This window comes from Anoplophora glabripennis, unplaced genomic scaffold, assembly GCF_000390285.2.
Source record: "Anoplophora glabripennis isolate ALB-LARVAE unplaced genomic scaffold, Agla_2.0 scaffold221, whole genome shotgun sequence".
NCBI lineage: Eukaryota > Metazoa > Arthropoda > Insecta > Coleoptera > Cerambycidae > Anoplophora > Anoplophora glabripennis.
In genome coordinates, this window is record NW_019416984.1 from 652,942 (window position 1) to 677,698 (window position 24,757).

At 33.6% G+C, this 24,757-nt stretch overlaps 1 protein-coding gene across 1 annotated transcript in view; it reads right to left on the reverse strand.

The window, feature by feature from the left end:
• The window catches only part of LOC108905760 (T-box protein H15-like), a 96,734-nt gene extending 73,111 nt beyond the window's left edge, over positions 1 to 23,623 (reverse strand). Inside the window, exons 1-2 of the mRNA XM_018708769.1 lie at positions 23,390 to 23,623; positions 21,116 to 21,455 (exon numbers count right to left, since the gene is read on the reverse strand). Of these exons, the coding sequence (XP_018564285.1) occupies positions 21,116 to 21,455; positions 23,390 to 23,555 (506 nt within the window). The 5' untranslated portion in view covers positions 23,556 to 23,623. The remainder of the gene's footprint in view (positions 1 to 21,115; positions 21,456 to 23,389) is intronic.
• Positions 23,624 to 24,757: the final 1,134 nt, after the last annotated feature.

Below are 24,757 nucleotides of genomic sequence, written 5' to 3' on the forward strand. Positions count from 1 at the left end.
ATGATCTATAACTTTTGTATTGGATACTTTTTTGTTTGACATCAACTTTCGCCAAAAATCTCAATGATACCATTTTTCACCCCTCTTCAACCCCCCAAATCAACCCTCCGCCGCCCCTGCTCACGCATTTATTTTTTTTACGTTTATTATAAGCCCCTTTACCATTTCCACTTATAAAAGTCCAGGTAACAATTTTTTTTTCTCTAAGTGTAATTTGGTTGGACTATTACTGGTAATAATAATGAATTTAAATAGTATTTATGATTGACAAATAATAAGATATAGATAGGATTGTGTTATTTTTGTCGAAAATTGAGATTGCTTTGCAACTCCAAAACGATAGAGATACAACCATGTATTTTCACCACCTACCCCCAGAATCACAAAACAGCTCTGAAAATCACAGAAAAGCTACTACCACCCAAAAAAAAAATACAATACAATACATGAATCGTTCAAATTAAAATTTCTGAAAATATACAGTCTGTTTAATTAAATAGGCCCACTTTCGGATAATCTGTAAAATATGTTTAAATGGGAAGTTATTTTCTTTATACTGACGCACATTTTTTTTTTCGTCACACTAGATGAGTGGTGACGTCATCGATTTTTTTTAAATGGGATTAATAATTTTTTTTGCACGTTTGATTGATTATTTTATTCTCTTCCCAACCATATAAAATTTCTATGCTTTGCATCCAACAAAATTCTTGTGAAAAAATGAGAAAATTTTCAGCTTCGACTTTTGTTTACGGTGCTCGCTTTCTAAAATCATATCAAATAGAAGGCGCTTAAAAAATAATTTTGCATCTGTCACATCAGTTTGTAATTGTTATCACCTTGCAAATTTAAATTATAACAAAAGGAATTATTTTAATGAAGAAGTTGATATTGTGCAGGTTTATTGTAAATGTAGACAAAACAGTGTGCAGCTTTACAATTATATCGACAACGTTATCCTACTAGAATTTCCCCTAACAGAAGAAAGTTTAGTAAACTTCAAGCAAATCTAACACAGTATGGAATGCAAAAGAAGAAAAGAATTTCTTTGAGATATGTTTACAATGAGTCAATGAATCAAGAATTAGATTTAGTATTAAGCGTGCAAAAGGATCCGAATACTTCTATACGGCAATTAGCCAGGAATCATAATTTAACCGAACACCTTGTGAACAAAATTGTACATAAACATAAATTGTTTCCTTACAAGGTGAATTTGGTTCAACATCTTCATGAAAATGACTGAACAAAAAATACAGTTTTGTCGCTAGTACTTAAATAATGTAAATAATACCAACTTTCCAAAAGTGAACAGATGAAAGTAATTTTTCTAACAACTACATATGTAACCGTAATACATCATACCATTGGAGTCATGAAATTATAAAAGAAAGAAATTTTCAAAATCGATTTAATATTAATGTTGTATTATCAAATATATTAGGGGCATACTTAACTGGTGAAGCGTATAAGAATTTTTTGAGAGATCAATTACAAGAGTATTTGGAAGAATTAACAGTTAATGAGTATGTCCATATTATTTTCCAACAAGACGGTGCACCTCCACATAATGCCCAAATAAACATAAATTATTTGAATGCTACATTTGACCGCTGGATTGGTACGGCACAAATATCTCCAATATCGCTAGAGATAGATATAGGGAAGCTATACACAGTTCGAAAGAGTTTTAAATTTCCTAACTTCTAAAGTAAAAATATACTGGGTGTCCCATTTAAATTTCTATTGCTAATATTAAATGCAAAAACATTAATAAAGTTCATCTATTGTTATGGTTCTTTCAAAAGTCCAGTAAAATACAGGGTGTTCCATTTAAAAATACATAACTTTGAGATGGTACGCTTTTCCTGGACACCCTGTTTATTTCAAAATATTTTTAAAATGTAGCCGTAATCACATAAACAGATTTCTATAACATTTGCCGTTTGCTCCCTAGCGACTGAGGCGTTACTGGTGGCCCACTCTGTATATATTTTTCTGAATAACGTCTAAAAATAATTGAAATGTAATATAATCATTCAAAGGCGGATAAACTAATGACTAGAGAGCGGACAATGTGTGACTTTAACCCGAAGAATAGGTCAAATTTTGGTAAAGATGTGTACGCGTTCAAAAATGTATTGTGTATAAACTATGCAAAATATAATTATGTATAGCAAATATATCGTATTATCCTCGCGAAGATTTGTACCCTTTATTTAAAATCCATAAATCATGTGAACAGGTTAAATAACGAGAAAATAATTAAGTTAATTTAGTTCTAAAGAAATGAAATGACATTCGCGCCCATCTCTAGTCCATCCATCGACATCGGTTCCTATTGGTCAAAATTCAAACTGCAGCCCTGTTAAGAATGGAGCGTAAGTTGGACTATTCTATCATGTGCGTCGCCTGAGGATATTCGTTACATTGACTCCTAATTTCCAATTAAAAGAACGACACTATTTTTAACCGAACTTTATTTAATAAATATGTAGTATACAATTTCTGATTTTCTAAATATTTTATAACGCCTAAAAATGTATGTACCGTGGAATTTTCGTGAATTATCACGTAAATTTCCTATGTATGCCCGACACGCCACTGCGTCATGGGTAATGTATCTAGGTTTATGAATGACATATCTATGTTCAAGGTTAAAGTCACAAATTGTCCGCTCTCTGCTAATGACTTAAATATAATTTTGCCTGCCCTATTAGTACAAATCCTAAAATTCTGACTAGAATGATAGGCAAATCCGCTGACGCGGCCTTTCTCTCGAGCCTTCTGCCCTCAGGGGGTTTTTGAAAAAAATATACAAAATTTGTTGCCTTTGATGAGTTAAATACATAGTTACAATTTTGGCACTTATTGTTGCAACACCCTGTATTGAGTCTTACTGAAAATAGACAGCGTAAAAATGAAATGAGAACGAGAATAAAATCAAGTAGATATTACCTTTATATAAAAAAAAAACAAAATTACCCTGTCAGTGAATGAATAACATTCCGGACCTCTGAAAATAGAACAGCATGCGCCGCTTTTCTTTCATTAATGTCCCTTCCAGTCACTGACTATTTTAATCATGTCTACCGAAGTAAACCAATTTTTTCTCTCCCGTTTAAGCAACTCGAAATAAATTATAACCGTCACAGGCTGGACCCGAGACCCATCCATATACAAATTCCATCCATTCGTCCCACATACCACGACATGAAATATTCGGAATGACATAATATAAAGTAGCAGAATAATATATCCTTTTACTGAATAGCCTGGCCGGGCGGTAGCGACACTCGGTGTAGGCCGTTGATTGCGTTTAAATGTAACACGGGACACAGTTTGGGAGGACAGATGTGATCCCGGGACAATAGCGGTAACGAGGTGGCCACAATATCTTATAATTCACCTCCTGACTTATTCAGCCCCGTTTTTATTTTTGGTTTTCCCTGACGAGCCCCATTCGTTACGTCGTAACTCACGCAATAACAATTGTACGGCAGGACACGGCCAGTGGGCTGTGTCAACACCTATAATGCCGTATTTTTAACGAAAAGGTCATCTTTGCCATTTATCTGAGGACCCAACATTGATAACGTGATTTCAAATTTAGGATGCGACGTTGGAAACCAGAGTAAAAAATATTCTCTTGTGAAACTTATTAACTTGTATCTACAGGGTGTTTCCGAATTAAATCGACAAACTTTAAGGTGGCCATATCCTTGGCTGAGAAATGGTGAAATTTCTGGCATTTTTAGGTACCGAAATCTTGAAAAGTAAAACGTGTAGAACAAAAGTAAGCACAAAAATAAAATCCTTGTTTTGTTTATTCATTGTTACTATTTAAATTTACCCAAATAAAATAATAACTAAAAAAAAGCGTTTGTAAAACATGCGTTTGCTGTTATCCTAACCCCACATTTTAAGAATTATTTTCACGTACTTATAAATAAAAGTAAACAATTTTATATGTAGGACTAAGCAAGTAAATGTTATAAGAATATTTACATGTGGAATTATATATAAAAAAGTTAGTATTTTCGTAGATTTCAGTACCTAAAACCTTGATGGTTTGATCGTTTTTTGCACCTGTTTATTCGTTTTACTGCGGCGTCTTTGAAAATACTCAGGTGGCATGACATAACATTCCTATTATTTGATAAGCTTTAGATTATTCAGTTATTAAATGTTTTAAATTATTTGTCTTTGCGGGAAACACTATTTAAAGAATATGGGGCCCTTAAGGAGATATTCCTCATAAAAAATAAGAAAAAATCAAGTATAATTTTTATTCCAGAGACGTTTTATTTTCGAAATATAGGGTGTTAAAAGATTTTTAAAAAAAATCGAATTTTTTAAATAACTTCTAAATGAAGAAGGCTATTTAAACCAAATTTGGCATGACACATCTTCTTATAAGTTACCATTTTTCCGTAGAAGTAGTAGTCCCGCAAGCAACCAGTGGCGGAGTTATGGGGACTCAGACTCGTTAAATTATAAAAAAAAATTAATACGGCTCTACTGAAAATAAAAAATTATGCTGTTTTTAGATAGAACAGTTTGTTATTGACAAAAAGTGTTCATTCACTTTTTTCCTAACTATTATAGTTTCATGGCAAAATTGATTTTTCGCTTCTGGATTCGTCGATAAACTTTAGGAAAACGTTCCTCATAAAACCTAAAATAATATAGTACCTATTAAAATTGGTCTTAGTCTCGAGTATGTGTAAGTCAAATAAACCTTTTTGTCTCCTCTTCCCTTGGGTTTAGCCAATAGTATTAAAATTATTTAGGAGATGCTTCGTTTTTGAGATATAGGGTGTTTTTTTAGAAAAAAAAATGATGTTGATGAAAACAATAAAAATATTTAAGTACTTAACATCTAATGTGACTATGTCGTAATGCGACAACGTAACGACCCTTGCAATACTCCTAAATTTTTTCAGGCGGTTTGTAGTCACTTCGTTTACTTGTTTTTTAAATAAAATAAGATGGCAAACAATACATGAAAATTTATTTGTAAATTGAAACAACCAATAAATTACCAATTACTATTATACCTAGACAAAGCGAAAAGTGAATAAAAAATGAAATGATTTAAAAAACATTTTGTTCAAAATTGGCGCTTTCGGACTGTAGACAAGTACGACATCTTCTAATTATGGAGGTAGTGGCCGATCGACACTGAATTGTTAATTCTCGACACGCTTGGACTATTCGCTGTCTTAGATCTTCTAGGGTATCAACTATTGACACCTCGTAGACTTTTTGTTTAACAGCACCCCAAACGAAATAATCCATCGGTGTCAAGTCCGATGAACGTGCGAACCACGCTGCAGGTTCTCCACGACCAATCCATCTCCTGGGATAATTAATGTTTAACCACTCCCTAGGACCTCCACCAAAATTGGCAGGACAACCATCTAGTTGAAACCAACTGTTCATTCGAGTACCTATTAAGCGGAACATCTTCTAACAGATCTGGAAAACCATTTTCAAGGAACTCGGTAAACATGTCAGCATTTAACCGATGCGAAAGGAAGTAGGGACCAACTATAGTGTTGTCAAACACACCCAACCATACGTTACATTGGAATTCATACCGAAAACTATGTTCCCTTACCGCCCATGAATTCTTGTGGGACCAAATATGGTTGTTCCTTTGGTTTAAAATTTCCCTTCGAGTAAATGTTGCCTATATTTTTTTAGGTTTTATGAGGAACGTCTTCCTAAAATTTATCGACAGAATCCAGAAGCACCCTTCCGAAAAATCAATTTTGCCATGAAACTGTAAGAGTTAGGATAAAAAGTGAATGTACACTTTTTGTCAATAACAAACTGTTCTATTTAAAAACAGCATCATTTTTTATATTCAGTAGGGCCGTATTTTTTTTTTTTATAATTTAATGAGTCTGAGTCCCCATAACTCCGACATTGGTTGCTTGCGGGACTTCTACTTCTATGGAAAAATGATATCTTATAAGATGTGTCATGCCAAATTTGGCTTAAATAGCCTTCTTCATTTAGAAGTTATTTAAAAAATTCGAATTTTTTTAAAAATCTTTAACGCCCTATATTTCGAACATGAAGCGTCTCTGGAAAAAATATATATACTTGATTATTTTCTTATTTTTTTATGAGGAATATCTCCTTAAAATTTGTCGATTTAATCCTGAAACACCCTGTATATGCCTTTACAAAACATATCTAGATAGATCTAAGCACCCGTTATATGTATAAACATCGAAGGGACATTTTTAAGTCCACAGGGCATTCCGAGAAATTCATAATGCCAATTACTTGTTGGAAATGTTTATTTTCTCAATATTTTTAGGATCCATGCCAATTTAATGCTATCCACTGGCTAAATCTAATGTTTTTAGTTTTTTCATTAAATTTTATATAATCTATTACAATTCCCCTTATGCTTGTTGTATGAGGATGAATGTTTTGTTCAAGCATAAAATGTGTTTTTTTTACTTATTTGTAATTTTGTTATTTTTTTTTAATATTGTATCAAGTTCACTTTTTTAGAAACTAGCATTTCGTGACAAACCCCCACTTTTCCCTCTGATCTTCATATTCACTCAATAAAACAATGACAAATGGATCCAATTACAAATTAGTACGGGTTACCGCCACCCCCCCGAATTGGATGAACGAACGAGGGCGACAAATAAGCCCCCGATTATTTAGCGGGACGGCGCTTAATTGAAAAGGAATTACGGCGCTCATTTTGTAATTTTTGCGGCAAGTTGTAATAAGGTTGCCGGAACAACGCTTAAACCGGGAGCGTGATTTGATTTAGAGGGAGAGTCTGAGGCTTAATTAAGTGGCTGGAAGTTAGGGGGGCGACGCATTTCCAGAGATACACTTCCACCGGAAGAACATCTAATTCGAATCCGCTCCCTCACCGGGACTCTCTTCATTGATTTCTCTCACTGAGCCCGGCAAATTGGCTCGGCTGTTCTCCCCCTGTTCCTTGTAAATGCCGGATAAGGGCAGTATTTATGGTCAAGGTGGATTCCGGAGCGAGGGGATCACTCAATTCAACCACGGCGTTTCGCTGGTGGGCATTCGAAGGTACAGGAGACACGGAAGAAATGCCTCACAAAAAAAATATTACTCTATTATACGAAAAACTTCATAAATATAATCATAAATAAAATTCTACATAATTCTACAAAAAAATGTATTACTTATATCGCAACAACATTTAATATCATTAAATTTAAAATCATTTCTTTTCGAGTAATTTGTTCTAAAACTTAGTTTTGTTTTAGGTTGTAGGCACCTATTCTATGAGCGGGCTAACTACAGATGAGGGCAGCTTCGTGTAGATGTCTCATTCTCGTGGTGATAATGGTAAGTTTTCTAAGAAAAATATCTAATATCTATTTTTGGGAACTAATCTAAAGTGGAGGGTAATTATTACAATTAAGACTACACATTACACCAATAAATATTGGAGTGAACTGAAGAATATAATATAAGTACTTACTGGGAAAGAATATGATAGATAACCAAAAAATAATGGTTATGTGTCTCAAAATAAAGATGATTACACAGACCAACAAAAAAAGAAAAGTGGTCTATTCTAAAGATTAAACCTATTTAACAAGAACTAATTCAAATTCAAATTATATTTATTATTTTATACAAAAGTGTATAGTTGAGAGAATAAAATGAAACAACAGCAGCTTCAAAATGCTTTTGTGATTCAGTTTAGAGATTAGACATTATATAATATGTTTACTTCTCTAACTTTTGTACAGGCTGCCTGATTTATGTTAAATTTGATACACAGGGGTAAAAAGTCACAGTTCATCGGATGAGAGCAATTGCGTTGTTGCACTTTTTAAAGAAATAACAGAAAATTTAATTTTTGAAATGCAATATTGTCTATATCTTTACATATTTAAATAGAATTTTCCCGTTACAACCACAGTACTATAAGTAGTATGCAGGGTGTTAGAAGTTTGACTGCCTTAATTTTAACAGACGATAGAATACATTAAAATAAACAAAAAAACCTTATATGACATGGGTCTTAAACTCAACCATTTCTCTTGATGTAGAAAAGTTCGATTAATTAAGGAATATTCAGATAACTGCGTGTATAGAATACCATAAAACACAATGTTTATCACTTTTTTTAACTTCTTTATGCTTAATTCTAAAAAATAATTAGCGTTGTAATAAATTTAAACTTCGATAAAATTCATATCGAGCAATGTGACAAAGGCGCGGCGGATAACACAAGGTATAGTCTTTCCGAAGTCAGTTGAACATGTAAAAAAAACGCCTGCCAATAAAAGAAGGTAAAAAATTATAATAATTTGTATATAATGTGCAGAAAATTTCTATTATATGGCCATTTCTATTTGGCCAAAAACATATTTTAATTATTTATGTCCTCAAATAATTTTATTAATATTGATGATAAATTTCGTTTTGTTCCGTTTCAAAAAGTCTCCAAAATGCCATGTTGTAATAATATTATTTCTCCCTTTCGCAATTGTAATATCAATGATTAATAATAATAATAATAAATTCAAATTACCTGAATCACAACAAATTCCGCATCGCTGCACTGCACTGCTAGGCAATTTGTCAACGGCTGAGATTTATTGCCCAGTAGCCCTATGCAACTGTATTTGTATTTCGTTTGCCCGCGCTCGCATTCTTCAAGTGGGCGTATACATTTCTACCACCTCCACGTTTAGTTCGGCCAGACCTGTACATGGGTGTGGCTAAATAAATATGGATACAAGTTTTTCAAATACTTCAATGCCGACTTACTTCGTCAGCGACCGAACCTGGTACATACTGTCATCCTCTTGGTTCTGCAATTGATATCGGAAAGACTATATTAAGCTGTGCAACATTACGCAATTCAGTTGTTGTCTGGAATTGGAGCGTGTCTGAGTGTTTTTTGCATACCACTATTTCCTTTTCTTGAGGTGTTTTCAAGCGAGTGCGCGAAAATTGGATTCAAAAGTGTCGTGCGTGTATCAAAAATGGTGATGGACATTTTGAGCGTATGTTGTAGTTTGTTTTGTACTTGTGCGTTTAAAAATTACTGAATTTTGCTTTTTGGTAAAATTCATAATTTGATTAAAAGCTAATTTCCTGTTTTAAGAGATTCATAATTACTAAAATTCGTGTTAAAATTTAAACACAACACTATCTTCCTACTATAAAATCGATACATTTCATTTATTTAAAAACTGAAAAACAATTGTCATGAATGGTTGTTTACATTTTTTCCGTAGGACAAGTAAGCGCTGTTGTCACGTTGTGATGAAACTCCCCAATATTAATAGGCGCTGTATTTTGAAAAATGTTAATCTTACGCCGCTGTAATATACAACTTTTTTGTTCATTTATTTACTCTATCTCAAGCTGAAGTAATGGCAATCAAACTTCTTACACCCTGTATATTTAATAGTAAGACAGACGTACCTCTTGATATCGATTTTATAGGAATCATTGTATATTACACCCTTAAAATTGCCTATTAATAGATTCACGTCGTCCCCTGCGAATAATCCAGGGCATTTAGTTCCGATAACGCAAGAAAGGTCTATCCCTATTATCCTCCAAAGGCCGATTATCGTGCAATAGGCGAATCATAATTAGGCCCCCCGTAAATAAATTATTTAAAGGGTTTAATTAGATAAAAGCCGTGCGTCGCGCTGGCTATGATTTACCGGCCGGCGGGGGCGGCAGTCGACAGCCCCTCTATCCCGCCGGGATAGAGAGGGTTCGATAGGACATCGACGATTCGATCGGTGACAGGTGCCTCGGCCCGGTTTTCATCGTTAATTGTGGGCATTAATATCGGCGGTCGAGGCTGACGCACAGATCGGCAGCGCCCTCTGGGGTTGGTCGGCGATCCGCTGAATTTTAATATGTACGGGATGTCCCGTTCTGCTTGGATAAAAAAATTAAGTTGGCAATGTATACCTATACCTAATATTTTTCTAAAAGATTCGATCGGCTTGATCATAAACAGTCTATAGGCATTCCACAAGGGTCAATTCTGAGGCCGCTGTCGTTTGTTAATTTTATTAATGATTTAATTGAATTGAAATTGAAGTTAAACCTACTATTACATTAAATGTAACCAAACATAAAATTGTGTCATTATAGTCGATGCGAAATTACTCTAGAGCTTGATTATCTACTGGACTTAGTGTCGCATTTGATATTAAATTATCATTTGATGAACTTATACGGTAAATAACCGAGTTCACTTTTAAAAATCTTACGAACAATTAATTCTAAGACCTTCAGAATGTAAAAACTCTAATAATTATATATAATATGCAATATCTGTGCTTTGCGATCTGAAATATTCAACGACTTTTTGGAGTCCCATTTTATAATGTTAACAATATTCAATTATAGAAAGTAGAAGGGAGGTACCTAAAGACTACACGTTTCATTGGCTATAGAGATGAAATATGTTTTCAATCATATTCCTTTTTTAAATTATCAACAATACATTAAATATAGGTTAAATCTATAATTAATTTTAGATATATCAAAATATTTGGCAATGGTAATGTAACTTAAAAAAAAAACTAATAACTTGTGGTAAGTTTTTCAAATAAGAAGGAAGATATCTTTTGTCTTCCTAACTCTCTAGGTGTTATAAACTGCGATCCAATTTTCAAAATACTCAGTTGCATTGAATTGCTGACTTTCGATATCTTCGACGTCAGTTAAGATATTTATTAATACTTATATCAGAAATCAGAATATATAGCCAAATATAGTCGATTTTGCTTTTAAGTTTCACACTAAGTCAAACATTTTCAGATATATTAGAAAATGCGATTTTTTAACCTCAGCACTCTGTACCTTAAAAATCAAGTGTAGTAGGTCATTTTTTCATATAGAATTCATAGAGAATTTAGGCAATAAAAATTTAGAAAATATTTTCCTCCACCTAATCGAGGGTGGATTTCTACGTCAATGATTTTTTGAACTTTTGACATACTAAAAAATCTGTTCTTATAAAATGAATAGTTTCACCGTTATTTTCGATTTTTCAATAAAATAAAATGTAGATAAATCAGCAAACGAAGTTTCACCAATCTGCGTTAAACATCCTGGGAAATATTTCAGAAAACGCTATGTTTGTTCTAATTTCAACACCCTGTATCTACAAAACAAGGAGTTCTGCAACTCACGTACATATGAAATGTTTTGCTTAAAATAATTTGAACCATCACCTGATAGTCCTGTTTAAAATTTCGCCTTTTTAGGCCCAATTAAGAAAAATCACTTCATATCGAATGAAAATTGTATTCATTTTCAATTTAGAAGGTTATGGTTTGGAAAAGTAATGTTTCCAATTAAATATATTACAATTGTAGGTACTCAAAAACCAGCATAAATTTCGAAAATTCATACCCTCGATTAGGTGCAAAATTTTCATTGTCAAATACAAATTTTCTATTTTTCAGTTAACTCAAATGTTTCTCTTAATTTTTGATAATTAAATAAAATGTTTTGTATTTCCAGACATTCATAAGATTTCTTGCCAATTAAACAAAATAGAGCACTCTAGTAAATATAGGCAACAAAGTTTTATAGTAAGCGGTTCAAGATTGATTGTGTAAACTTAAAATGACATATAAAGTATGTACTTTGAAATAATGCCTGAATCCACTTGATTTTTAAGATATAGGATGCTGAAATAAAAAAACCCGCATTTTACTTAGATTATTTACTTATTTCATTGGACAAAAATCGACTGAGTTTCGATAAAATTGTATTAATCAATAGCGTATATACAGGTATAGACAATCACAATCACCTCGACAATCATCGAGCTCTTCAGAAGTTCGACACCAATTAATATTTTAAAAATTGCATTGCTGTTTATATATTTATAACTCCTACTGCAGAAATTTCAAACAAAATATATCGCTTACTTTTTATTTGAAACAATTATCAGTTTGAAGTCATTATCTTTTTTTTAACGTATATATATACCATTAATGACTAATTCGATAAATACAAAGTAACTAGAATTATTTGCTTAACAAAGTTCATACGAATTTTATTTCTGCATGTAAATAATATATTTATTTACTACTTAATACCTATATTTTTATAGTCAATATTATTTTGTTTTTAATAGTATTTACATTATTAAATAAAATACATACAAGCAATCATGAGAAGTTCGAAAAAATCTATGGCGTATATATACAGCGTGTTTATTAAGTACTTGTACAAACTTTAAAGAGTGAATTTTAAGATAAAACATGGGTCCGCAAGGGCTTGGTTCTTGAGATACAGAGCGTCCAAAAAAAAATTTGTTTGGTATTTTGATTATATTTTTGTTCAATAACATGACAATTTGACGAAATTCGGGAAACTGAGAGTATTGTTGATGAGAAACTCAAATATTTATATAATTTTTTTTAATGTTAGAGGACGCCACTTACAGTGTTGTACCTGGATTTAAATAACCGTAACTTTTTTGTGTCGCACTGTATGTGATCTTTGACTAAACATATTCTTCATTCAATTTTACGTACATAAGGTACTCTTAGTATTTGTCGTTAAAAGCAGCTGTTTTTGTTTAAAAAAAAACGGGTTTGAAGTTAAACAACCTGCCTTGGAATTTTGTAAGTTGAATTTTTGAAAAACAAACGAAAAATGTGTCATTTATTGATTGTATTGCGATGCGAGAGATCATTTACAAGACTAAGAATAATTGCTGAAACAAAAAAAATTTTTTTTGGACGCGAAAAAACTTACATTTTCGGTCGCATCTTCATATTAAACAGAACGATTTGATGATGTCAAAAGTGTATCGATGCGGAGAGACTTCGTTTTGGACCATTGTTGCTTTAATAGGACGTCACCGGTTAAAACCAGGAGGTTTTCATTAAACAAACGGATTAATTTATAATAAAAATGCAATAAAACATAAAAATAAGCCCAAATATCTCCTAAGTGGCTGCTACTATTAAAAACACCCAGAAACATTTTTCATTCATTTAACATAACAGTCCCTGACAAAAAAACAAAAAACCTCCAGTGGCGTATTTTTTTCTTAGCAAAATGGGGTGACACTCCAATATCACGCCACTGGTTATAGCTACAAGGTTAATATTACATTCAATAAAAGGTCTAATTAACTGAATACGTTATACCTAGTAAATTTCATTCAATTCAGAAAAAATATATTTTTTTGTAAATTTTAACACCCTGTATTTCGAATACCGAGTGCCACAGGAAAAAAGTTTATAGAGCAAACTCTACTTATTTTTTGGCAATGAATCTAGTCCTGCAGTTTCTGCATTTTTTGGGTGAAGTTTCGTGTTCAAAACCTGGACCACCCTGTATGTTACTTGAAAGTTTTTTTGAATAGCGACCGTACCTCGCTTTTACTAAGTATAATTCCGAGACATCGTCACGGTGCTTTGAGCTTGGTTTCGAGAAAAATAATAATTCGACGGCGTTAGGTCACGAGGCAGTCCGGGTTCTTACCTTTCTGCACATAAATTATCACCTGTCCTGCGAGAATGCAGAGAAGGGCGCCCATGCCACTAGCCGCCTAATAACAGAGCGCGAGCGGCTCTTCCAATTATGTATGGTAATTGGCAGCGTTTAGCTGAAATTGGCGAAATTGGAATTAAAAAATGGCAAATTACCCTCAAATTCGGATGTGTTACAGTGTTATTTATGGTAATTACCGGTTTATTTCACTGTTTATTCCGGCGAGAGGGATAATTTATCGGCCGTATGGACACTGGCGGGATGAAATTGAATCTATTGCCGATGAAATGAAAATTTTATGCGCTCGCACAGGAACGTATTCAAGCGTTTTGGTGCCCCCTGAAACAAATGCAACTGTGAAGTTGCTGTCTACCACTTTGAATCACCTGGTAGAAAGGAAGAAGTATTGGTATAATGCAAATAAATTACTTCAAAATATTAGTCTTCGTAGAGATATAGATATGCAGTGAATTGAAAAAATTTACTAATAACTTTGACTTTGACAACTGGAAGAAAAAACACTAAATTATAACCAACTTTTATAACAATATAAATAATTCCAGAAAAATCGCTGCTTTTGTAAAAATTTACCTTTTTTTACAAAAATATAAAACTTGTTAAACTAATAGTATAATTTTAATTTTTAATAATTTTATGAAGATTACTATTCTTAAAAAAGACAACAAAAATATCTCGAACAGCAGCTTTACGAAAATTGTATACTTGTATTAGCAAAGTTTCTCATAATTTAATGTTTTTTTACTTACTCAAACTTGTCATCCATAATTTATTTTTCGATTACGGCGTTCTCCATATCTATGTGAAGAACATCATTTACTCAGAGGTCGTTTATGTGCATCCCACAACCTTTTTCACAAAACTTAGACATCTCTTTTGATTTATGAGATGTTGTGCTGAAAAGTTTTACCCGGAACACCCCTTATTTTTTTCATATTTATTAACATTTCTAAAATTTCTTAGAATTAAACTGAAACAATAACATTAATGCGTGGTAGATATCAAAAATAACTTACAATCGCATTGTATTTCCGAATTATTTTTTTACCAACAGTTTTATCTGAATTCAGTTGATTTTAAACGTGGCCTTAGTCCAGCTCTGAGCGTTTGTACTTTCAGTAGCTGTCTTTAATACGTGATATATCGTCGAAAGTTATGCATAGAAAGATAATTCCAATTGTCAGACTTAACTGCCTCATAAACCTAACCAGCAACCACGGAATGTATCGATTTGAATTTATGTTGTTGCTACGAACTTTAGAAACAACTGGATTTACGCAGGTATAGCCCATTTCGAACAAACAAGATGTATGTAACATTTTAAAAATTTGTAATTTGAAATAATTGACAAATTTCTGATAGCCTACAAAAATTGAGTTTAGTTAGGATACCTACACTTTTTTTATAGAAATTTTGCTTTTATTTCGAATCTGCATAGGCAACCAACATTGCATAATTGGTACTATAAACTATAAACCTCAGTGGAGTCGAATGTGACAAAATAAAATTATTTTTGAAATTGCTTAAAGTAAACTTTTTATATTAAACCTAACACATACAATTTAGTATTACACGTATGAGAAATACTTTTGTAATAATAATAATAATCAAACTTCTGTTGTTAATAAACAAATTGCAAACTAGGCGCATTGATTTCAGGAGAGTATTATCACGACAGAGTTCTTTTTTATCTTACACGCTCGAAATGGACTATACGCATTAGAAATAAAACAAGGCTAACATGTTTGCAGTGCACTGACGGCGTTAATTTCACTTTTTCCACAGTATCAACCCGATTACGCCGGCATTAATCAAAAAATCACAACCGCTTTGAGTAGGGTTACTGTAAAAGGCGAAGCACCTGCTTTTTACGAGATTCTAATCTGACGCACGTCATATATATCATTCCACCTCTACAGGCTTAGTTAAAAGTGGTTTTATATTTGTGCACTCGGATATATTGTTAGATTCGTTTAAGTTCAACATAGGTAGAGCCGAAGGTGATAAGCTTTTTCTAGAGGAACGCACCCAAAGACACAAATTTGGTTCCGCTGATTGCGAAATTAGCCATAAAATCGAGGCGAAATTGTTAAGTGTTGATTAAATGTTTCTTCAATAACTTTATGAAATTGTAAACATGTTTTAAATTCAATCGAATAATACAGTACTCTTAGAAAAGCATTGCGCCGAATAAGAGATACCTCAAGGTTCTATTACAGGGTCTCTTTTATATGTACTCTTTATAAACGACCTAGTCAGTTGCCACATTACTGTGTATATGTACTTTATTTATGTATTTACTAGGTTAAAGGAATCTTCTTTACTTCATTTTAAGGGTGAATGCTAGTGTAGACAAAAATAAGTTCAATGCTCTAAAACAGAGAGATAAAGTTTCCTAATACGTCTGGGCTGGATTGTCAAAACATCTCAACGCTCAACCAATACCTCACAGTTTGTAAAATGCTGAACTACTTTAGGATATCATTAGGCACAAAACAATTGAAGGTTAATGTATTTACAGATAAGATGAATCTTCTGTTTAAATCCTAACCGAACGTAAATATTATGTTTTAATATTCAACTGCATGCACGCTGAGGTTTTATTTATTTTCAATGCTTGATGGAAAATTGTATGTGCCTGAATTATTAGTCAATACTGATGTCGATGTACCACCGATTTATTGGTTTATTAATACCAGAACCAGGCATAAAGCTTAGTAAGAAATTAAAAATATGAAAGTTATAGCTAGATAATAACTAGAAATTTTGTAGGTATAATTTTTTATATAGGGTGTTCCATTGTAAACCAGATTTATGAATTTTTAAATTAAAAATTTTTATATTACCTACATGAACGTACTATATTTGAACGTTTTTTTTTTTTCAAAATTACAATGATATTGTACAGTTTGATGTATCTAACGATTACCTTGTAGTGGAAGACATCACATCTATTGCTGCATTGTGACGTCACAATCAGAAGTTTAGTAAATTTCTGAACTGTAAATCACATGCTTGATTTAATTATTTTCTGCAACAATAACAAAATTAATTATATTGTAAATTTCGTTCAATTTTGAAAATTTAGGCTTTGGTGTTTTCGGAGGTGTTCTCTTTAAATAAAATAACGCCACTGTTGTAGTACTTCCGGTTATACCGGAAGTCGCCATCTGCTTGCTTATTTTAAATGGAACACCCTGTATATTTTTGCGTATTTGGATTCTACGCGTAATTTTATGGGGACTTTTGTCAAGCTTTCCTATATCTATCTGTAATGGTCTTCGAGATATTTCAATTTATTCAAAAAAAAAGTTGCTTTTCGATAGCTTAATTTCGAACCTAATTGAAAATTTACAATTTTTTATATAGTATAAACTGAAGTATGTATTGATATTTGGAAGGGATATAGAAGGACGTCTATCATTTATTTTAGTTACTTTAAAAACTGTCGAACTTGCTAAACTTAGAACAGCCAAAACTTGTTTTTTCTACATTGAACACCCTGTATATTTAATCAAAATCTGTTTTTTTGTTCTCTATCCTATCGATATTACACTTTTCTAAACCTATTCCTTTTAATTTTTCTCTTATTGACTGTTTTTGTGATAAGTAATTAAAATGGTCCACTTTCTTGAAATTAAAAATGGACACAAATAAATAATTACAACACTGATTGTACATTTCTAAATTGTTTAACTGCCTTCTCATTCTGGGTATATGTCCTACATATTTTAGAAAAATTATATTGCGCACAGCATACATACAGGAAAAGTATAAAAAAATATTTATTGACTACTATAAATAATCATTTTTAATGAAATTATTGGAATATACCTAAGGGAAAAATATTGGTAATTTTAAACATTCGATGGTTATTTTTAGTTATTGACGATGGTCATTTTGGTAATTTAAGATAAGCAATGGGCTCATTCAGCAATTTTTTTTTATTTGCTTAATGGAAAGATATCGCAATTTTAAGGTTCTCTGCAAAAAAATTAGAATTTTATATCGCCTACAAGTCATCCAAAAAAAAAATCATAAACTGTCGCGCCGAGTCTCCGCTGAACCGGCAGGTGTGACGTCACCGCATGGGAAGTCGATGCCGCAAGCGTGTGTTGTCAGTTAATCGGGTAGTCGGGTTTTAGTTGTCTGTTAAGTTTCGATTAAGTACGTTAAGATACCGAATTTTGGTAGCAATATGGAAGACAGAACAGAAAAAAAATTACAAATATTTATTATTCCCCAGTGTGAGAGCACTAGCGTGAAGGCGCCTAAGAAAATAATAATGTCCCCGTAATTCTGTCGTGCGGATCTAAAATGAATAGTCTATTAGTCTCTACTTTGATTTTTTTAAATATCTTTTAGTTGAAAAATAACTTATTTTGAAAGCAACAAAACTATCCTGCGTAGTTTAGGTACGTAATAAATACGTTTGGATCCTCTAGAATCACTATACACTTGTGTTTATTTCCATTGTTAATTTTTTTGTGATTATACAAATAGCTATAGGTACTAACAACAAGTATTTATATAAAAATACACAATAATTAATATTATATTATTAATATACCTATGTATTTATAAGATATTAGGTAGATTTTATGTAGTTTCCATGGAAATAAAAATAGTAATAAGAATTTTGTATTTGATTAGGTAAATCTTTGGAACCTGTGACAGAAACGGTTTTGTCCAAATAAACTCAAAATCCTTATTCTTATTTACTATTCTTATTGTACAAAAATATCAAAACTTTCACTGCAAACGTATTTTTACACGTTATTGAAACGTAACCTTTGCATTTTCATTCCTCTCATTGCAACACTGATAGAGTCGTGGTTTTTATTAAAAAAATCCACTAATAAACGTACTTCTGGTAAATTAGAAGAATCTGTTTTTACATGCTTCCATTTTTTAAATTTAATGTGCACAAACGCTAAAACAATCTGTAGATGCAGAAACTCATCTGGAAGTAACGCCAAGCCGGCTTACCGTCCCATGCGGTGACGTCATTGCATTGCCAAGGCTGAGACAAATATTCGCATTTTAAAACTCATATAGGTAGTTTGAAAACCGCAACTGAAAAAGCATTCTATCCAAATACGACAAGATAAGAAACTTAAAAGTTTGACTTGCAACAACTTTTAAAATCACCTTATACAAAATGTAGGTAGTATCATCCAAAAAAAACTTCAGATAGCAACAATTTTTTAAAACTTTTGCATGTACATGAAAAGAGTACCATATTTGGCCAAGGTGGAACCCCATCGACCCCGCACATGAAACCCACCGTTGCCCAAGCCTCGTCGCATCCTTCTTCCATACCTCACCGGAATCATTGCGGCAATAAACTCCACAATCGGACGTCGACTCCCAGCGTAGTACACCAAATATGTGTAATCGAACACTTAGTCGTAAACGTTCCTCCCGAGGCCGTAAACAAAGCTGATGGAGTTATCCAGCAATTAAGTTAGGCCCCGGAATCTGATAAAGCACTTAAAACGAGCAGTATTGTAAACGGGGAGCAGATCTTAATTTTATAATGTCCGCCGGTTATTGAGTCATTTCCAAGGAACCCGTTCTCGGAGATCGAGATAAGCAAATGTGATTTTTATTGACGGATCGGGCAGGTAATTCTTGTCGTGGGAGGTGTGGCCGCCGCTATTTCGGCTGTTTTCTGTCGTTATCAGATGGGGAGGATTAGTACATAATCCGTTCGTGGATGCTTTCGCGTTTATATTTCCCTTGGGGACAATCTCGGTCTCGTAAGTATATCATCCGCCTCGGCAGCTAATCGACGTTTACAGGCACAGCATATGTAAACCAGCAGTCTCACTCCGTTGTCGGTACCTTGATCTCACTCGGCCGTTTTCAGTGATCTTGGATGGAGAAGCACTGATCAGGGCCGTAATAATTAATAGATCATGATCATGATGAACATATAATTAATTAATTTATTGAATTGATTATAGCTTTACTATTACCTGTTCTAATCACCTTAGGTAGTTTATTCGTCAATTATTGATGCCAGCGTGTTATGGTATAAATTATAAAATTTTACAGCCACTTTAAGGTAATATGTCTTTTGTATGAGGCTTTGCATCACACCAATAGTGAATGTTGTGAAAATTTAGTATGCCGTCTTTAGTAAAACAACACTCATTCGTAAAAAGCACCTTGCTTGTAAAATGTTCCCGTAGTACATGTCACACGGTACTGTTTTATACGCCGGATAAGTAATACTGCAACACGTAACGCATGTGACAAGATGCACAGGGTCGGCTTACATTTAGACCTTTAGTTGCTTAATAAAAGTTGCTCAGAAACATCCTTGCTATAAACCATTTTTTTAAGTTCATGATTTCCACAGTTGCAAGCAGCGCTCCGCTCATCTCTTCTAATTCCACAATAATTGCGTCGTACTGGGAGGCATGCCAATAAAACTTTACGACAGCGTGGGGAGTAGGATTATTGAAAAAATCACAATATCACTGGCCACCCTCTCGCCACATGTGCCTCGTAAGAGGGTGGATTATCCCTCGATGCTTGTATTGCGTTTCAATTGCCGTGTATAACACCGAAACCGGGATGCTATTGTTGGGGTACATGGATTTTTATTGAAGCCCACTTATTTGATACATTTGTCAATTTTATAAACTACCCCTCGATCTGGTGCAGGCGTCGGTGCAATAAATATGTGAGTAAGTCATCAGTGAGATTATGTTTTCCTGAAACGGCGGTGACTTGTGGGTAGGGTGAGTGTAATTTGTCTAGTAATTCGAATGAAGCTGATTCAGATGGTGGATGCTATGCTTACGTCAGTCGTACGACAGTAACATTTATTTAAAAGCACCCACAAACAACATAACATTTTTATTGTAAAAAGGAACAGTGTGTACAAAAATTGACACTCAAAAAATAGTCGTCCCAAACTGTATTTTTTACAGAAAATAAAGTGGCAATGATATATGGGATGTATATTTGATTTCATGAGTAGACTAATATTACTTTAGTAACACTAACACAACTTTGTGATCAGCAACGCTGTTAGACGATATAGAAATGTGGATATTCCCCATTACATATTGTAGTGGGTTCTACAATTTTCAATATTTATTGTGCATGCCGCCAAGGTGAGATTAAAACAGGTCCGTCAAGCGCTAGATTTGGTAGAATTTCTCTAATATCCTCACAGTTCGATTGTGATGTTTAAAGATTAAGTTGTGCACTTCACTGACATCGTACCTTCATAAATCCTAAATAATGTCAATTGCAATGTTTATATTAAAAATTAAGCAGTCAAGAACTTGTAAAGTTGGCATTACCGTCATAATAAATTTATTTTCGAAATTAGGAGACCCCTTTATAATAGAAGAGTACCTTCTTGTATGTAAGTAAGTGCATTTATAGTTTTTTAGACCGAATTTGGATTATTCTTGTGAATATCTTTCTTCCCCCAATAAAGATTAAATACTTTTTATCCTTAGATTATGCCCGAGATTATGCCATTTCACTCATTTACCAATAAACTGCCACTATACGATCAAAAAAAGTTGTAACGTTTAAAACTTACCTCCCGCTCTTGGTGATGATCATCTCCGTGCCCAGATCGAAGAATTTGTCCCACAGATCCTTCGTCTCCAGGTGACATTCGACGTTCAGCAACTCCTCGCAGTTGCAGAGAATCTTTTGCGCCTTTGGCGTGGCCGGTTTCTCGGCCACGATATCGGGCGATTCCCGGTCTAAGTCCGCCGGCTCCGAGCCACAGTCTGAGATGGCCGGGCTCTGCCTTAGCAATTTAGGCTTTGCCGTTCTGGAGGACTCGCTGTCGGAGCACTCTTCTACGTCGACTTCTATATCATCGTCTTCTAGGGGGTCCTCTATGTCAGGAGAACTGACTCGGGACATACCACCTAGAAGGAATATGTTGCAATCAATAGGTACAATGGGTATTTAACAACGGAATTGGACTTTTAAAAGCATTTGTCATGCGCGATCTTAATAAATGAGTGCTGACCCACATAAAAATGAATTTACACACTGGGCTAAATATGTAAACATGTAAACAATATGCATTACCATGAATTAAATGGACATTGTCAAGTAAATGCATATATTTTCGTTTTAAATTAAAAAAACAAAAATACTTTATTCCTACCTAATAAATTCGGAAGGATTTTTATAGTCTTCGCATTTTTGGATTAAAATTTGTAAAAATAACTAAATGTGAATATAATATGCAATAGCAAGTACTTAATATTTGTGTCCCAATAATATTTGACAGATTCTTTAAAACTGATTTTTTCAACAGGAAATCAACGTAAGTATACCTAACTAAATAAATGTATTGACAGACAAAAAAATCTCATCTCATTCATTCATTCTACAATAGAGATATCTATATATAGATACGTATTTATATTTACAGTACAGTACAATACAGAAACAAGCCTGGAGGTCTGAAATTTCTAGAAGTTTTTTGCCTATTTTTTTTCCAAAAATATTAGGAAAAGAAACGGAATAATTCGAAAAATTTGAACCGTTTTTAGAATCTAATAGTATAGGTTTGGAAAGGTAGACATGTTTGCCAATATCTGCCATACATATCAAGTTTAGCAGATGATAAATACCGACGTTCCGAATGATCAAGAGCATGTTGCTCTGAAATCTAAAGCATCATGTAGGTACATGGATTCTTTAAGTGAATTTGCAATATGTTTTTCCCTGAGTTCGGTTTTTAATTTGCTTTTATGTTGAAATTTAATTAAAAAACACTTTAAATATCTTTATTTCTAGCGAACCGAAATTTTAGTTTTCATTATTCATTCAAGAAAACTGAAACTTGTACTTCTTTAAATTGTTTTAAATACAATGTTGTATCAAGCTTGTGTTAATTTGTGCTTGAGATTTACTTAATCTCAAATTTGATCGATTTTGATTCGAATATAGGTACCTACCTATTTATATAAATTGTGAAAAAATATTTATTGTCATAGTCATTGAGTTTATTCGGGCAAAAGAGTAGGTAGATATCTACCTATACCTAAATATATATAGGTAGGTGTATTTCTTTTAGTTTCTTCAATTTTTTCCATTTTTTTCGGATTGCTCTTTTTTCTGTTTGGTAGGTAATAGATGTCACTTTTGTAAAGTTTTTGCTAAATTCAGTAAAAGTGATGAAAATTTACAAAATTCAACAATAATCAAGTAGGTAATTTTCTGAAAATGTCCATAAAAAAGTATGTCAGTAAGTACCTATTGGTTGAAAAATGCATAAATAAAAATCCCTTAAATTTACTACATATGTTTCTTTTTAAAGCTACATTTATTAATAATATGTAGTACCTACTTTTTAAAAGAAATTTACATCAAATTAATTTGATTTTTTAATAGATATTAAAGCAGATGAAAGACGAATTATGGAAAAATATAAAATTCCTAGTATCTAGCTATCTATAGGTACCTACGTTTAAAAAATTCTTGTAATATTTCTTAATCTAAAATTGTTTTAGAAACTCTTAGACTCCTGTTGTAACCATATTTCAGTGAATTTAGCGAATTTATGGAAAAAATATATCGAGTGGACAATATTGACAAGAACCTCCGCCATTTGCTTTTTTGGACTAAATCTTGTTTAAAATTGAAATATTTGAGATTATATAGGAAATTTAGTAGATTTTTTGTAATACATGTTTAGTATCAATCGCAAAGTAAATAATTATTGTAGGTGGAGAATTTTTGTACATTATTGTAATTTTCTTGGTATTGTTCATTGGTTGCATTTTTTCGCATACGTTAATCCTCAAAAAGAAATCGCGAGTTTTCGATTTTGGAACATTGTACTAACCGTCGGCGGGCACCTCCCTAGCCACCAGCGCCTCGCCGTCCGGCGGCGGAGTTGCTCCTCTCGCCATAATCGCCGCGATGGAGAAGTCCGTGGCCCTCTGGCTCTTCGCCGTGGGCACCAACAGTCCCGCAGGGGCACTGTCTTCGGGCATTGCTCCCAGCAACATCACAACACACAGTCACAGATCACAGAATCACCACAACCGTCAGCAATCAACACGGCATGTCCAATGCAAGCGCTGCCCACTCTGAGACTAACCGAACGGGTAGCCGAACGGCCTCGGCTGCCGAAAGGGGGCGGGGCGATCCGACTGGGCGGGGCCTGACGGGGGCGTGGCCGGATTTAGCGTGTGTGGTCCGGTATCAGTTTCGCGTGACTGGGGCTATCAATCAGAGGGCTGCGGTAACAGTGGCGACATGCCATGTAGACAGGCCACTTGATATCACTTGCAGGGCCACCCACCGGTCACCAGGGGCGAGCGTAATCCTGCCATGGCCGCCCATTATCCTGGCTGTCATACGGAGCGGACGTTTCGACGCTCTGCCGCTACAGGATCGCGTCGCCAGGCAAGGGCGACAAGGGAAGGGCAGCAAGGGTAAGCCGTGAGCGATAATTGTATTAGGCGCTTAGGTTTCGATTTGGTACACCTGTGTGGGGTCAACAAGGGATCGCTATTTCTGGGGCTGCTGATTCGTATGGATAAAAATCTTTAGATGGTTAATGTTTAATTACATTAATTTTTTAATTTAAAAAATACATGATATACTTATAAGTATTCCTATGTGAATTATAGAATGAAATTATCCCCCAAAGTTAGCCCCCAAAACTAAATTAATAAATACAAATTTTCAACAAATCTGCGGTCATATTATGATTGTACTACAATCAAATTTTACCTCCAAAGTTACTTGTCCGACAGAGGGATGGAAATTAGGCCGACAAAATTTGACCGACCCTCTAACCCAGAAACCAGAATGTACTTTTCCGAAGGATTTTGAGGTCCAAATTTCTCAATTGGCTGTGGTTTTCGCAATATCCTAACCTAAAAGTGCCAAAATCGCAATTCTTTGACATATTTGAGGTTATGTTACATGGAAAGGTAAATTTTTTTGTTGAAATCATTAATGTGGTCCTAAAGTAATATATTACTCTTTAATCGTAAGTATAAAATATTTATTTTAAATGCTGCCTATTTTTAAAGTAAGAAATTTTTTTTCTAGGTAGAAATTTAAAGTCTTTAAATAAATAAATAATTTTCTTGAAAGATACCTTAAAATCAATCGTTGTACATTTTTTGAATCAAGAAATTTTCTTTTGCGTGCGATAAATAAGTGAAAGTGCTAAATTTCAACATGCGACTTCTCAAAG